The 15551-nt window shown below is 36.6% G+C and overlaps 2 protein-coding genes across 4 annotated transcripts; both read right to left on the reverse strand.

Moving 5' to 3' along the window:
- Positions 1-5618: 5618 nt before the first annotated feature.
- LOC133865341 (triacylglycerol lipase OBL1-like) lies at positions 5619-7763 on the reverse strand. The gene is made up of 4 exons (XM_062301733.1): positions 7427-7763; positions 7036-7229; positions 6898-6931; positions 5619-6548 (listed from the first exon to the last, which is right to left on the reverse strand). Exons 1-4 carry the CDS (start codon positions 7731-7733, stop codon positions 5623-5625), a joined length of 1461 nt encoding a protein of 486 aa, XP_062157717.1. The 5' UTR covers positions 7734-7763; the 3' UTR covers positions 5619-5622.
- Positions 7764-10127: 2364 nt separating this feature from the next.
- On the reverse strand, positions 10128-15551 carry LOC133867289 (triacylglycerol lipase OBL1-like). 3 transcript variants are annotated; one of them, XM_062304010.1, is made up of 6 exons: positions 15194-15522; positions 14779-14972; positions 14655-14688; positions 12354-12970; positions 11971-12269; positions 10128-11487 (listed from the first exon to the last, which is right to left on the reverse strand). In XM_062304010.1, exons 1-5 carry the CDS (start codon positions 15498-15500, stop codon positions 11979-11981), a joined length of 1443 nt encoding a protein of 480 aa, XP_062159994.1. In that variant the 5' UTR covers positions 15501-15522; the 3' UTR covers positions 10128-11487; positions 11971-11978. The 3 variants fall into 3 exon arrangements, with proteins under 3 accessions (XP_062159994.1, XP_062159995.1, XP_062159993.1); XM_062304011.1 differs by having other exon boundaries at positions 10128-11537; XM_062304009.1 differs by lacking the exon at positions 10128-11487 and having other exon boundaries at positions 11805-12269; positions 15194-15551.

Raw genomic sequence — 15551 nt, forward strand, 5'->3', positions numbered from 1 at the left:
TGACCTGTTCTTGAGACTTTTCAAAAAATGGATACCCTAAATTAAGATGTTTTGAAATTCAAGCACATTCTCTCAAAAAGGGTAAAAGTTTGATACCTTTAAGTGAAGTTATCCAAGAAAAAAAAATAAAATAAAATTACCCTTCTCTTTATTTCCTCCAGCAATGGTTATCGATCTGCCTACTGTCGTTGCTTATATAGATTTTTAGACTTTAATTAGTACGGAGCCTAATCAACCAAGCCAATTCACACACACATATAGAGCAATGTTATATATCTCAAATTTTAGTTTATAAATAATGTGTCATAATTTCATGTAATCTATTATTTTAAAAAATATGTTAAATCATCGTTTGAGAACAAAATTTTGAAAAATCTAACCTTTCTAATATATATAACAGAACTTTAAAAAGTTGCATGTTTTAGGTCGATGATTCCTTAATGTGGTGGGAGTTCACGTGGTGTAAGTAGTTGTACGACGTTGTGAGACACTTGGATGTTTAAATATGTGACCGTAACCTACAGGGTGGACTAATTAAGTATAGAAAAATAATAATTATATAATTTATATACAATAATCACTTTATATTGAATAGAACGTACCACCACATCACATGGTCCACTTGGTTGTATAAAAATTGTGTGGCGTTGGCAGTAGGAGAATTCTGGCTTCTGCCATCTACCAATCGTGATGGCTAACGTGTATCGGGAATCGGGTTCAGTACTATTCCATATATGCATATTCTAAGTTTACAAATACCAACGTGCGTAAGACGACTCCAACCAATAATCCTAAAATTACAGTCAACCCAGTTTTTTGATACAAATTAACGTACGTGCCAAAGACGAATCTTTACACGAGCATTTTCTTTCTATCGAACTCTTCCTAGCTACCACACTCTTCTCCGCTCAAATTTGTCCATCAAATTATTGCTTAAAACTTGATCCAAGTGCTTTTAATTTCGAGTATTTGTATTTTTTTTTTTTCTTAACAAGTAATTCTAAGTCCAGAAAGATTCGACTCATGTGAGCAATATAAGGATAGATAAAGCATAGCTTCTTTTTTTTTTTTTTTCAAAAAAAAAACAAAATATATGAGTATTTTATTGATTAAAGATCACGAGCATAAAAACTCTTATATCATAAAGTATAAAACTCTGCAAAATCATAACATGTTATGAGATTACAAATTCATAGATACGTACAAACAAAATTCTTACAATAAAGTGTTATTTATGACTTTCATTTTCTGCTAACCCATAGGTCTATGGAGGATAAAATTCTTATTCAACACAAAAACACAACCAATAAACAGCAGCAGCGGCCATGAAAGATATGAATGGTACAACATGGAGGCAGTGGCGGAGCCAAGATTCTGGCTAGGGGGTCAAGATTTTTATATTTTATATTTTATATATTTTTATGAAAGAAAAAAAAAAGTTAAAAAAAATAATTAAAAATATTAAAAAAATATAACTAAAAAAATTTAATTATTGTTTAAAACATATAAATGTAATATATAATTTATTCTGTCACGTCTAACCTAGCCTGTTACTTTATCAATTATCTACGACGAGTCTTCATAATTGGTTGACAGGATTTTTTTTTGTAGATATGTCATTTGAATCTAGTCTCTATCACTAGGATAGTAATAAAAAAAATTCTTTAGAGCATCATTATCGAACTCGACAGTTTAAAAGTTTCACCAAATTTTGGTGAAACTTCTCAAAAACTCCTCCGCATCAAGTTGGCTATTGTTTCACCAAAATGACTCTTGTCAGATTCCTTCTCCATATTTATCGCGGATCAACTTCACGCTATTTCATTTTTTATTATTATTTTTCATTCTCGCGCCTTTCTTCATTTTCCTCCGTCACTTTCCTCCCGCAAGATCTCTCTGCCAAGGGAAATCAGCTGCAAGTCTTCAACTCCCAACGGACCCCTCCAGCGCAAACCCAAAGCCCTAGACCCCTTTGATTCAAAGCCCTACCATTGCCACTCCTCCACCAATGGTATCCTTTTTCCCCTTTCTCATTCTTTCTTCTTTCTCTTCTTTCTTTTCTGTCTTTTCTGTTTTTCTTTCTTCTCTCTTTTCTGAGAGACACCGAGAGACCCGAGAAGAGAGAGAAGCCGACTGAGAGAGAGAGAGATCGTGAGAGGGAGAGACCGGATCTGAGAGTGAAACCGGGAGAAGACCACCGGAGGTCCGATTTCCGGTGGTCGTTGCTCGAGAAACCGACGGAGGAGAGGACCCAGAACCGGAACCCGTCAGCAGAAACCCGACCCTCCAACGACCCACACCCGATTTCCGGAGAGCAGAGGCGCGGCTTCCGGTGGATCGTAGGCCGGAGCTGATTTCCGGCGATTCTGGCCGGAAATCCGGCGACTTCCAGAGGCGATTTCAGGTGAGCAAGGAGTGCGATTTTCCGGTGATTTTTCCCTAGCTTTGAACAAAAATTCGCTAGGTAATTTCTGATGAATTCTTGTTCAAATTGTTATAGGTTTATTTTGATTTATGATTTGTTGGAATTATCTTTGATGTTGGTTGATTTTCCGGTTGAATGGCATTCGGTGGGTTATGGGTATTTGTTGAATTTTTCCCCTGCTTCGGTGATGATGGTTCTGATAAATGATTGAGTGTTTTTGGATGTGAAATTATTGGGTAAAATTCACTGATTGGCCGAACCCCCTTTGAAACTGATTTTCTGTTTGTTCTTCTTTCTTCCGATTGTGTATGTGTTGCGGTATTGTGTTGATGTTTGTAGAAACTTTCATGTTCTTGAGATACAGTTAAAGTAGTTATTCTCAAAACTGATAAATAAAGAATATATAATTAAAATAGAGAAAAATTTAGAGAGTTTGATGTAAGAGTAACTTTAAAAGTGATGGATAAAATAAAAAAAGTACATTATTTGAGCTAAATTTGGAGAAAACTTTGAAGAGCTTGATAAGGATGCTCTTAGCAAAAGTATGTTTTTATATTTGTTAAATCTATCTCAACAACTAATTAGAATTTGAATGGAGCATAATGAAATCATTGTTCTTCTTGATAATTTTAAGTAACTACAATTATATATTTCATACAATTAAAATATGTAGGAAGATTTATATATATTCATAACAATTAATTTAATTAAGCAATCTAAATTTAAAAGATTAATCAAAATTAAACTTTGATTGCATACTTTAAATTTTTTAAGAAATAGGCAATTTTTTTTTTAAAAAAGCAATTGATTTAAATTATTAAAGGCTCGAATAAAAATTAATTGACAAACTGAAAGAAAAACTTCAGAATTTCGAAAAAGTCTAAATCGCAATTCTCAATTTGTAAATTGTTTTTCCTTATCAATGACCTTATCTCTTGCTCAGTTTTTCTTTCTAGATTTAGGCCTTAATATACTATTTGCTTCTTCTTCTTCTTCTCTTCTTCTTTCTTTCTTCTTCTTTTTTTTTTTTTTTTTTTAATTTTTTTTTATTTATTTTTTAAGTATTTACTTTAGACACATCATTGTTTTGTGTAAGTCACCATGTGGCCCACAGATATTTTTTTCCCCCTAAGCCCACTAACGCAACTTACAAAAAAAAAAAAAAGAAAAGAAAAGAAAGAAACAAAGAAAGAAGCTAAGGTTGGGCCCATAGGGCCACAAGGCTACAAACAATACGACAGTTTTTTAAAACGGTGTGTTTAAGGCCATCGTGATTCTCATCTTCTTCTTCCCCTTTCATTTGGTTCTAACCTAAACCTAACATTCAGAAAAATTTCAAGACATTCATTCTCTACAACTGAAGTTTGCCCCTAAAGTTTGGTGACTGGGTTTCAATTGCCCCGAATTTTGCAGTTGAGGGTGGGCAAAAAGGGCATCTAGAAAATTTTATACTATAGATAAGAAATATTTTTTTTGGAGGTTGGGGGCGGGGGGCGGGGGGGGGGGGGGGGGGGGGGGCATGTGCCCCTTCTCGACCCTCTCGACTCCGTCCTTACATGGAAGTAGATGGATGGATGCATGCGGAGAGGTCAAAATTGCTGATATAGTCGGAGAACAGCTACAAACAAAAGAAAAAATCAGAATGAAAAGGAGATGGTATGAGAAAGAAGCAGGGGCAGAGGTAGCAAGGGGCAAATTAAATTTTGCCCCTAATTTTTATTTATTTTTTTAGTTTTGCCTCCTAATTTTTTTTATTTTTTCAATTTGGGTCCCCCAAAGTGCAAATGTTGGCTCTGCACCTAGCGGAGAGTGGAAAGGGAAATGAAGAGGAAGAGGGAGCATAGATCTATTTTCGGAGAGTGTTTTCTTTGATAAAGCAGTGACTTTAAGCCTAGGAAGAGGAAAAAAAGAACAAAAAAACATTTGTACACTTTTCTTTATTTCTTCCAACAGTTTTGTTCAATGGGTTATTGCCTGCTGCTATTGCTGAAGGAGATTTTAGACTTTAATTAGCATGGATCCTAATCAATCAAGTATTCACATAATAAACGTTTAAAATTAAAAGCAGTTCTTAATGGTAGCTCAATTGGTTAAAAATCATAGTTCATGGAGTGAAAATTATTAGTTCCAATCCGAGGTTGTGTCATGTGTGGACATTTCAAAAACATAAATAAAAAAAAAAAAAAAAAAAAAAAAAGGCATGCCCGCTTTAAAAACTTGAATCCGGCTTACTACTGTAATTAAAGTAACCAGATATCTGCTGTAAAAGATTTGAACGGTTAAGATTGAATAATGCCAAGCGACGTCGTTGCCAGGTAACTTTAAACGTACACTTTACGTACGCTAACGTCTGTTACACATCGCTAAAAAGCAAAATGACGGAAGCACAGAGACCCAGGTTTACACGAACAAGCCGAGCGTCGGTCATAGCCTTAACTCTTAAGCGCGCGGTTAAGCCTTTTGGATTTTTTCAGAAGGACAAAAGCCTTGAGCCCCTTCGATTTTCTTACAAACAAATAATTAAACACAGAAAAATAATTAACAAACACGGCCTTTGCAGAAATCTGGCATCAATGAAAACAAAGAAATCCAATAGAAAATGAAACAAGCGTGCTTGTACGCTTTTAAGAAGTACGTGCGCTAAAAAATTAGCTGAAGTTATATAGAAGATGGGTGCTAAAGTTACCTGGACAGAACGAGAACAGTTCCACTGGACCACGTTGTAAAACTTATCAAAACCGAAGTTATTTTCTTGCGGCTTCTTTTGTGTGCTTGAAATGGGAATTGAGGGACTTACGTTTTCTTCATTTTTGTTATTCGATCGTGATTTCGTTGTTGATATTTTTGTTAGTCGTTCTTGATTTCGTTGTTGATTTTGGGTGGGGCTTTACTCTTTGGCTGGAATTTGGCTTGTATGGAATTGTTTTGGGGTACGTAGTGACGCACCACAAGAAAGAGTTTTACGAGAAATAATAATAATAATAAAAAACAGCAAAACAACGTACGTAATATGAGACTTTGCCTCTATATTGGATTATAATGCATGCTTAAATAGACTCTGCAGGCTAAACCTTAGGGCAATTAATGCCCATTATTGAATTATCCAAAATAATTAAGATGGAGAAACATTTAATACATTGACTCTTGAAAATTAAAAAGAATAAACATAAATTAAAAGTAATAAAACCTAAATAAAATTAATTCTTGCCCTTCCGCATGGATAATCTGTATGGCAGCGGCTCCATATCTACCGGGCTTTGAAGATCTTGAGGTAAGGATCCCAATCGGGTAGCGTTAACATAATCTTGAGGACAATGTGCTGCAACTCCTGGGAATACCAATCCAACCACCCTAACAATTTTCATTGACCAACTTTCTTTGTAGCCCGGACCCTTTGTATGTGGGATTATGAAACTCCGGAGCAGCTCCCAAACTGCATTTACACGCTTCGGTATCGCCCATAATAATGCAAAGTAGTTCTTATTCGGCTCGTCCCGAACCTCCCCATTATAGCAGCAGCTATTGTAGTAGAGGCACGGCGCCCAGTGGTTATAAAAGAGATGAGTTTCATCGTCATAAGGGATCCTAGGCACCATGTCATTGCAGTAAACATACCTCAAATGCCTTACATCGTACTTGTTCAACTTCTCCTTCATGTATTCCCCCAGTTGCTTGTCTCCCACCCTTGGTTGCCCAAACGTGTACACCCCCTCCAGCCTCTCTAGCAGCATCTTATCCTCATGTTTTGCTAGAACGCTCACAAACAGAATCGCCAATGCTCCGCCCAAGCTGTGTCCCGTTACTATAAATTTCGCGCTCTCATTGTTTTGCAATATGTCTCTCAGCCTTTGTCTGATTACGTAGTAAGCAAATTGTGGTTGGTTACTTCCTCCTTTTTCTATTTCTTTCGGCCACCCTTTGTCCTTCTGTAGGCCCAGAGCTTTCATAAAGCCACTGTGAACATTACCTACCCCCTTCAGCTCAAACCACGAGAGATCAACATCTGTCTGCCATGCTATTGGATCGAATGGGTGGGTGCCCCTAAATGCAACCACGATCAGGTTAGGTTGAGCTCTTGTATCTTGGAACATCATGGCTTGAGTTGAATGTTGTCCTAGGAAATCTGTCGATTGGTGCGTAATTGGATTAAAGTTACAACTGTTTGTTTTAATTTCTACGTGGTCGAAAACGAAGAGAAAACATATTGTATTGCAATCAAAGTACAAGTATTACAAAGATAGTTAGAAAAAATATTGTATTGCAATCAAAGTACAAGTATTACAAAGATAGTTTCTTTCGATCGGATAAGTCTTTTTATTACAAATCTTTTAATAAATTGACATGGTAGTCGATAATTGGTAAAATGAGTAATTAAGCACAAAATCTTACTTATTAATTTAATTAACTAGTTGTTAACTTGTCAACTATACATTCTTATATAAAGAATATACTTAAGGTTGCATGCTTCTTACCGTTCCAGAAGTTGTAGAATCCCAAGTATTTCATCTGCGCAAAAAATGAAAAAGAAAATGGCTCATTATGATTCATGGGCAACGGGCATCATAAAATTAAACACATGTAGTATGTTTCTGCATGTAAATGATAGTTACACTCCACTGATTTCTGACTGTGGTTTGAACGAATGCTTCATTTTCGTATGCCAATTTGGAGGCCATCATAGCAAGGGATGCATTATATTTTGGGTTACCAGGTCTAATGCTTCTGTCTAATTCCACTCTTTGATCAAGGTTTCCGACCACAGATGTGAAAGTTGCCGATGACCTCTCCGGCCACACAAAATTTCCTGCATAAATTAACCCATTCATGGTTTAATTAGGCATTAATTGCCATTTCATTAGAACACATGCATACATATATAATAGCATTATTACTGCATGCATGCAATTTCATTTCTTTATATTTGGAACTATATATATATAGATGCACAATGTACTAATTAATTATATATCTACATAGAAAAAAAAAATTGACTGATCGAACCTTTTAAGATATTTAACAACAGCATGAGAAATCCCCCGTTTCGTGAAAGAAGATTTAGCCACAGCTCCAGCATATTTCCTATTTGGACCATGGGCTTTCCCCAGTACAGGAGGAGTTTCTGCACAAAGAGGGAGATGAATATGACCCATCGGCGACAAAAATCTTCCTTTTGCTCTTTCGTGCGCTGGATGAATCTACTTGTTTCTGATGTAGAGGAAAGCAGAAAGCGGACAAGATCATATAAACTTGCATTTTCTGGCTTAAGCAACATATAATTGTCACTGAATTGTCTCTCATAAGGCGCCATGGCTTTGAAGCAACGAAGAAGATGATTGATGATGAGTTGCTATATATGTATGTCAGCGTATCAATTAAGAGTACTTTGGAAATATAGGTAAATGATTTCATATTTATATATCTTTATTGTACTTCTTTTAAGTTTCTTAGTTTGGAAAAGAATAGGTAAGAGATCGATCCTATTCTTTAGCAGCTCAACTTCCCACCTTATGTTTGGAAGTATTATCGCTTACTCTCCTAGCCTTTTATTTATTCTTTAGTGATTAAGGGTGTTAAAAATCCTCTGTAATATATCCCTTTTCACTCTCCCAATATTGATTAAAAAAATAAAAAATAAAATTATAAGAGTAGATATCATGCTTAATTATGTTTTTTTAATTTTAATTTTTATTTTTTTTGAACAAACTCCAAAACCTTCATTACTGAAATGAAACCCAAAAGGGATTACATCAAGGCTAAAGTTACAGAACAAATATAGGAGCAAAGAAGCTGAGAACACTGCCCGAAGGCTACATCAATGCTCGTAGGCCATTGTAGTAAATAAAGCTGAAGAAACTCCATCCACTAAGTCAGGAAAAATCCTGGCTTAAAGCAGCTATCAAAATGTAGACTGTGAACAAAGATACAAGAATGTACAAATACAAACAAAAAAAACCAGAAAACCAGCACCACGAGAATCGCCACCGGAGCTCAGGGCGTGTAGAACACGCGCCTACTCTGGGAACCCTTCTAGCATTGAATGACCTTCAGAAGCTCAGATTGACACTAAACGAAGCCGGATATGCAAACTGTGACCCTCACACGTTAACCCAGGGAGAACACTCCCCGCGCAAGAAAGAACCGCACAACTCCGTCGAGTGACTACTGAAGCCAAAGGAGGCCGGCGACCACTAAAGAAAAGCTCCTGTCGACGAACACCCAGCCGAGGCTTATAGATCTAGCAATAAAGCACAACTCCACCGGAGACCCACGACATCCGTCATTCCCACAAGCTAGAGCCTGGGAATCCTTCTGTTTGCACCAACAACAACAAAACCAAAAACAAAACAATAAAAGAAAACACCAACCTCACCGGATCTAACTCCAGGAGGGACCACAGCTCCACAACCCTAAGGTTGGGAGAACAAAACATCCACCACTGGAGACCAGTGGGATGACAAAAGCACACCCTAGCCCTCACGGGCTAGGGGGAAGACCAACACCAGGAGGGGGAGACGTGAAGCCTCCCCCCTCGGTGAACAAGCTCAAAGTTTTCTCTCCCTGTCTCTAGAACCTTTTTGAGAGAGAGAGAGAGGAAAATCCAGGTATGCCAAATTTGAGGGTTCAGCATGTGTCACTCACACGAACAGATAACGAATTAATTCTTGTCATTAATTGTCGTACACTTCAATTAATTATGACACTTAGTGAACATGATGGAGACCTCATTGCAGAGACACTCGAAGATGATCAGTCACATGGTATTGTATTCGGACTTGGAGAATCACCTATCTCATGGAACTATGGAAGACTAATTAACAAACACCCGTGTCACGCTCTTCGACTAAAGCAGAATAAAAAGCCACAACTTTTGCTTGTTGCGGGATTACTTGGTTAAAACATTTAATAAAGGATCCTTATGTGACATATCAATAGCCAGTTTAATTAAGATATATTGTGACAACGTACAATACAATCATAAGCCTCAAATACAGTATTACATGAGCTAGCAACCATAGCATATAGAGATTGATTGTTACCTTATTCGAGAGAAACTCCAAACTGGATTAATCCAAACTTTTCATGTGCTTACAAATCAACAACCTGCTGATCTATTTAGCTCTTGGTACAACACAATTTCATCGTCTCTTTGGCAAGTTGGGTGTCTTCAATATCCAGTACTCCAACTTGAGGGATAGTCTTAAGTAAAGAATTGATATGGTGAAGACGTCAAATAAACGGCCTAAAAAATCAGCGTTATTTATTTTATTGTTCACGTCGGCCTTGTTTGGTAAGGGAAGGGGAATTGGCAGTGGGAGTTGGAAGTGATAGATGTGATATAAAGTAAAAAGAATTTGTATAGAAAAGTAAAATATTTTGTTTTGTAGTGATTTTTTTTTTATTTAAATAATAATAAAAAAATTATTGATGTGATATAAAGTTAGAATGTTTTGAAGTTGATTGGTTTTGGGATAAGTGAAGAGGGGGAGGGAGAAATTTATTGCCCTTGATTCTTAAATCTCTGTATATTAGAGATATTCAAAGCTCCCAGAAAGCAAGTAGTGGTTTAAAAAAACTTACGTTGCCTTGGTGGGGGCCGTTGAGATTTGTGTATAAATTTAAAATAGAATAAAAGTGGAATAATAGCGAAAGCAAAAGAGAAAAAAGAGACAGTATTTACGTGGTTCGATCTATGACCTACATCTACAAGGTAAAGCCCAATGAGTTACATTATGCTAAATAATTTGATTGTTTACAATATATAGGTCTCTATTTATAGTTGAATAAGTCAATATATACTAGTAGACCTAAATCGATTTATACTAGGAAACACAAATTGACATAGACTAAGAAATATAAATCAATAATATTATATTTAGAATATATTCTAACATTCCCCTTTAAACTCAAGGTGAAAAATTTTGGAAGCTTGAGTTTGAAAATAGAAAACGGAGGCAGTGGTAAGACTGACGGATGCTACCGAAGGAGACAAGAGGCTGGCGGGCGGCAGGTGACAGCCGGTAGTGAAGACTAACGAACGCCAACTTGGGCTTGAAACTGAAAAATGAATGATCCACTTTTTTTTGTTTTTTGAAAATGAGCCGACAACGGGCCAAAAATTAAAAAAGGATCGACTGTGGACCATTAACAAACAAAAACAAAAATGATGAGCCCACGTGGGCGGTTATCGTTTGGCGTTGTGGGCCAAGAAGGGGGAAAAAGAAAAGAAAAGAAAAGATGAGCCCAATTGGGCGGTTATCGGGTTGGTGCACCAAACTCGACATGGCACGTGGCGCATATGAAGTGCTTTGTTTGGATTGCTTTTTTTTTTTATTTTTTAATTTTTCTTCAGGACCCACTAGATGGGTTCAGATTTAGTGCATGCAGGAGCACTCTAAGCTTGTGAGCTTGGCTGAAGGATATGATCTGGTGTGGGTGAGTACATCAAAAGGAGAGTAGAAACTCAAGCTTGTGATCTAGTGTGGCGCATACAGGTGAACTGGCGGGCTGTGATCCCGTTTAACGCAAGTGCAGGTGGAATCGTGGGCTCAACTACGAAGAGACCTATAGGTGGCATGTGCCGGTGCGTGCAATCTCATCAGAGCGCGTGACAATCATGAATAGGTAGATTGGCTCCCTCCCATCACAAATTTGGTGGGGTTTTTCTCTGAAACTGGATGATAGTGACATTGTGGGAAGTTCGGCAGCTGCACGTGGAGGAGAAATCCACTAATAAAAACACTATATGGGCGCGTGGGGGCATGTGCTGGCCATGAACAGGTAGATCGGCAGCGTCCGATATTGAATTTGTAGTTTTCTTCCTCGAAAGGCTGATGGAGCGATCAGAAACTTCCGGTGCGTGGTGGCTGGCGATGGCACATGGAGCAGCTATCATAAACTACTTGTGGCGCGTGAGAGAGCGTTGAAGGTAGGATGGTTGTTTTCTTGGCTGATTTGGACTTGTCAGTTGAAGATCTTTCTGAAGGCGTGGCTACTGCAACAATTGGAGGACTATGGTGGCGCGCGGCTGAACAGACAGTGAGCCTTGGCAACACGTGGATGTGCTGAACAGGCTAGAAAACGTCAGTGGACGTTTTTAGAAGGCCATAAAAACCTAGCATCGATAACATGATGAGATTTGTGTGTAAATCTAAAATAGAATAAAAGTAGAATAATACTGGAAGCAAGAAGGAGAAAAGAGACAAATAATTTATGTGGTTTAATCTATAAGTTATGTCTCCAGGCTAAAGCCTAAAGGGGTATATTGCGCTCAATTACTTGATTTCTTATGATATATAGGTCCTTATTTATAGTTGAAAAAATCGACATATACAAATAAACCAAAATTGACTTATACTAAAAAACACAAGTAGACCTAAACTAGGTAAATAATAATATTATATTCAGACATTCTAATAGAAGCGTTGCTTAGTCTCCCTAAATAAAAGTAGATAAAAATAAAATAAAGTCATGTTATCCTTACAAGTTACATCTTTTTAAGAAGAAATTGTCAATTGCCACCAACAAAAACTAGAAAGATATGCCACCTTGATATCTAGCGCGTGTGCCAATCTACTTGAGAATCTCTTTGGTGAATTGGGTCTTTGAGGTCTTGAGCTATGGACCCCAATCGGGTAACGTTAACATAATCTTGAAGACAATGTGCTGCTAATCCGGGAATTACCAATCCAACCACCCTAATCATTTTCATTAACCAACTTTCTTTGTAGTCCGGACCCTTTATATATGGGATTATGAAACTCCGGAGTAGCTCCCAAGCTGCATTTACACACTTCGGAATAACCCATAATAATGAGAAGTAGTTCTCATTCGGCTCGTATCGAACCTGGAATCCAATTAGGAGGCATAGTGTTAATCTAAAATTCTACTGTTCTATAAGCTTGAAGAGAGAGAGAGAGAGAGCACTGACCTTCCCTTTATAGAGGCTATTGTAGTAGAGGCACGGCGCCCAGTGCTCAAAAAAGAGAGTGTCATCATCATAAGGGATCCGAGGCACCATGTCATTACAGTAAACATACCTCAAATATCTTACATCATACTTCTTCAACTTCTCCTTCATGTAATCCCCAAGTTGCTTGTCTCCCACCCTTGGTTGCCCAAATGTGTACACCCCCTCCAACTTATCTAACAACCATGCCTCTTCGTGTATTGCTAGAACAGTCACAAACAGAATCGCTAACGCTGCACCCAAGCTGTGTCCCGTTAATATAAATTTTGCATTCTCATTCTTTTGCAATATTTCTCTCAGCCTTTTTCTGATTTCATAGTAAGCAAATTGTCGTTGGTTACTTCCTTGCTCTATTTCTTTGGGCCAACCTTTGTCCTTTTGCAGGCCGAGAGCTTTCATAAAGCCACTATGAATCTTACCTACGCTTTGAAGCTCAAACCACGAGAGATCAACGTCTGTCTGCCATGCTATTGGATTGAATGGGTAGGTGCCCCTAAATGCAACCACGATCAGGTTAGGTTGATCAGCTCTTGTTTCTTGGAACATCATGGCTTGAGTTGAAGGTTGTCCTAGGTAATCTGTCAAGCATTAATGGATTACATGCAACTGTTTCTTTTCTACGTGGTCATAAAAGAAGAGAAAATATATTGTATAATTGCAAAAGCAAAGCATATTCTAAAAGCAACAGCAGAAGAAGAATTTTCTGATGGTTTATTTTTGAACTTTTGCTAACGTTGAAGAAACAAGTTATTGAGCACAAAGCTTAGTTAATTTATCAGACAATGCAAAAGAAATTAAAGAATCAACCACTAAGTTTATAGTAATGGATGGTAGAAACTGATCGATGTTGAAATTTCAATTAATTATACATCCAGTGCAGATCAATTCAGAAAAGCTGAATATTTGCTTGAAGACATATATGGTGACAAGAAAAAAATCTTGATTTACCGTAAGATTTGTCTTTATTAGCAGATGACATAGAAGCACCATATATGTCATATTGAAAATAGCCAAAATTAAACCAGATCACTTCACTACAAATAGAAGACAAAGAAAATTTTAATCTTTTCAACCGGATGGAAGGATGAGATAAAACATATGATAAGCTTGATGGACCTTTCGTAAAAAGCAAACATTCTACCAAGCTGGCAACAATAACACAAGCTAGCTACTTTAAATTTATTCAAAAGCAATTAAGGCGGGCGAAACTTTCTTTACAAAATGTAAAGATGCTTAATTGTTTTTTATTTTCTCTTTATTTCCTCTATATATAAATTAAAAGAGCAACAACCCCATATAGTAGAGGCATCAATTATAATATAGTGTGAAAATATCTAGTAAGATAATAAGAGTGTCTTTTTTTTTTTTTTTTTAACTTAATTGTATAAAAAATGACACAAATAATTAACACGGAATTTCAAAATTGAGTCCTGCAACTAGCATGGAGAGACAATATAAGGAGTGGTTATTTTCTCAAATGTTTTGACTGCAAACAGAGGCTAGTAGTAATATAAGAACAAAAAATGCAATATTTTTTACTCAAAACACTCTATGATCTTACCAAATGAATGCTCAGCATGAAACTATGTACATGAGCTTGTAAACTAGCTAGGCAATCGAGGACAAGGTAACATGTAGACTAACCAAAAAAAGAAAAATAAAAAAGAAGTAAAATATAGATTACAAGTAAATTGATAAGAACTAATTCTGCAGGCTAGGTCCAACTTGATAAAAAATTATAGTCTTAAACGCAACGTGTTTTTAATTTGTTTTCCTTCTTTAATTTACAACTGATCGATTGAGCCTTCTTATTAGTCATGGAAGCCATCATTATTTAAATTTAATTAGGATAGTAATTTCTTAAGAATTGTTTTGTATGAAATTTTCTACAAACCAATTTTTGATAGTGACACATAGGAAATTTGTGATTAAAGAAAAGGTTACACCAACCTAACAAATTGATTGGGCCTCTTGTTTACATCAGGGGACAAATATATATTATAGTAATCCAGATGTATAAAAATCCATAAATTAACTTCAAATTGCCATATTTTAATTAATCATAACTAACAGTATTGTTTACCCAGTATGTGTGTATATATATATATTGTTGACGGTAAATGTTCAAAGACGGAAAGTTTTATGTACAAGCATTACAAAGATAGTTTCTTTCAGATTAAGGTACGTTAGGTAAAAATACTGCATGTAGTAACCTAGGCCTGTGGCTGTCCAACAATAAACTTTTAAGGAATACTTTCTTACCATTCCAGAAGTTATAGAACCCCAAGAATTCCATCTGCGCAAAAAATGAAAAAAAAAAAATGAATCATCGTGATAAAATTAAACACGTGTAATATGTTTTGCCATGTAAATGATAGTTAATTACACTCCACTGATCTTTGATTGTGGTTTGAACGAAAGCTTCATTTTCGTATGCCAATTTGGAGGCCATCATAGTGAGGGACGCGTTATATTTTGGGTTACCAGGTCTAATGTTTTTGTCTAATTTCACTCTTTGATCGAGAATTCCTACCACAGATGTGAACGTCGCCGATGAACTATCTGGCCACACCGTGTTTCCTGCATAAATTAACCCAATCATATGGTTGATTAATTCTGCATTAATTGTCATTACCATTTCATTAGAACACATACATAATACCATCATTACTGCATGCCTGCAATTTTGGGCATCCCACATGATTGCTGCATATTCCTTTATATTTGGAACTAACTATATATATGAAACTCAATATATATACTAATTAATTAGCTGCATAGAAAAGAAAAATCAACCGAACCTTTTACAAGATTTGACAACAGCATGAGAAATCCCCCATTTCGTAAAAGAAGATTCAGCCACAGCTCCAGCATATATCCCACCTGAACCATGGGTTTTCCCCAGAAAAGGAGGAGTTTCTGTGCAAAGAGGGAGTTGAATATGTACCATCGGCGCCAAAAATCTCCATTTTCCTCTTTCGTGCGCCGGATGAATCTACTTGTTTCTGATGTCGAGAAAAACAGAAAGCGAACGAGATCACATAAACTTGCATCTTCTGGGTTAAGAAACATATAATGCTCGCAGAATTTTGTCTCATAAGGTGCCATGGCTTAGAAGCAATGAAGAAGATGAGTTGCTATATATTTCAACGTCTCAAT

Source organism: Alnus glutinosa, chromosome 4 (assembly GCF_958979055.1).
Source record: "Alnus glutinosa chromosome 4, dhAlnGlut1.1, whole genome shotgun sequence".
Classification (NCBI taxonomy): domain Eukaryota; kingdom Viridiplantae; phylum Streptophyta; class Magnoliopsida; order Fagales; family Betulaceae; genus Alnus; species Alnus glutinosa.

Bases quoted from the DNA above. Each gene is read 5' to 3' on its own strand.
- LOC133865341 (XM_062301733.1), bottom strand. From the start codon at position 7,733: ATGGCGCCTTATGAGAGACAATTCAGTGACAATTATATGTTGCTTAAG. The intron at 7,230-7,426 runs GTTCGATCAGTC...TAATTTATGCAG, and splicing joins GTTGTTAAATATCTTAAAAG to GAAATTTTGTGTGGCCGGAG. The intron at 6,932-7,035 runs GTAACTATCATT...TTTTTTGCGCAG, and splicing joins CAGTCAGAAATCAGTGGAGT to ATGAAATACTTGGGATTCTA.
- LOC133867289 (XM_062304010.1), bottom strand. From the start codon at position 15,500: ATGGCACCTTATGAGACAAAATTCTGCGAGCATTATATGTTTCTTAAC. The intron at 14,689-14,778 runs GTAATTAACTAT...TTTTTTGCGCAG, and splicing joins CAATCAAAGATCAGTGGAGT to ATGGAATTCTTGGGGTTCTA. The intron at 12,270-12,353 runs GTCAGTGCTCTC...ATTGGATTCCAG, and splicing joins ATAGCCTCTATAAAGGGAAG to GTTCGATACGAGCCGAATGA.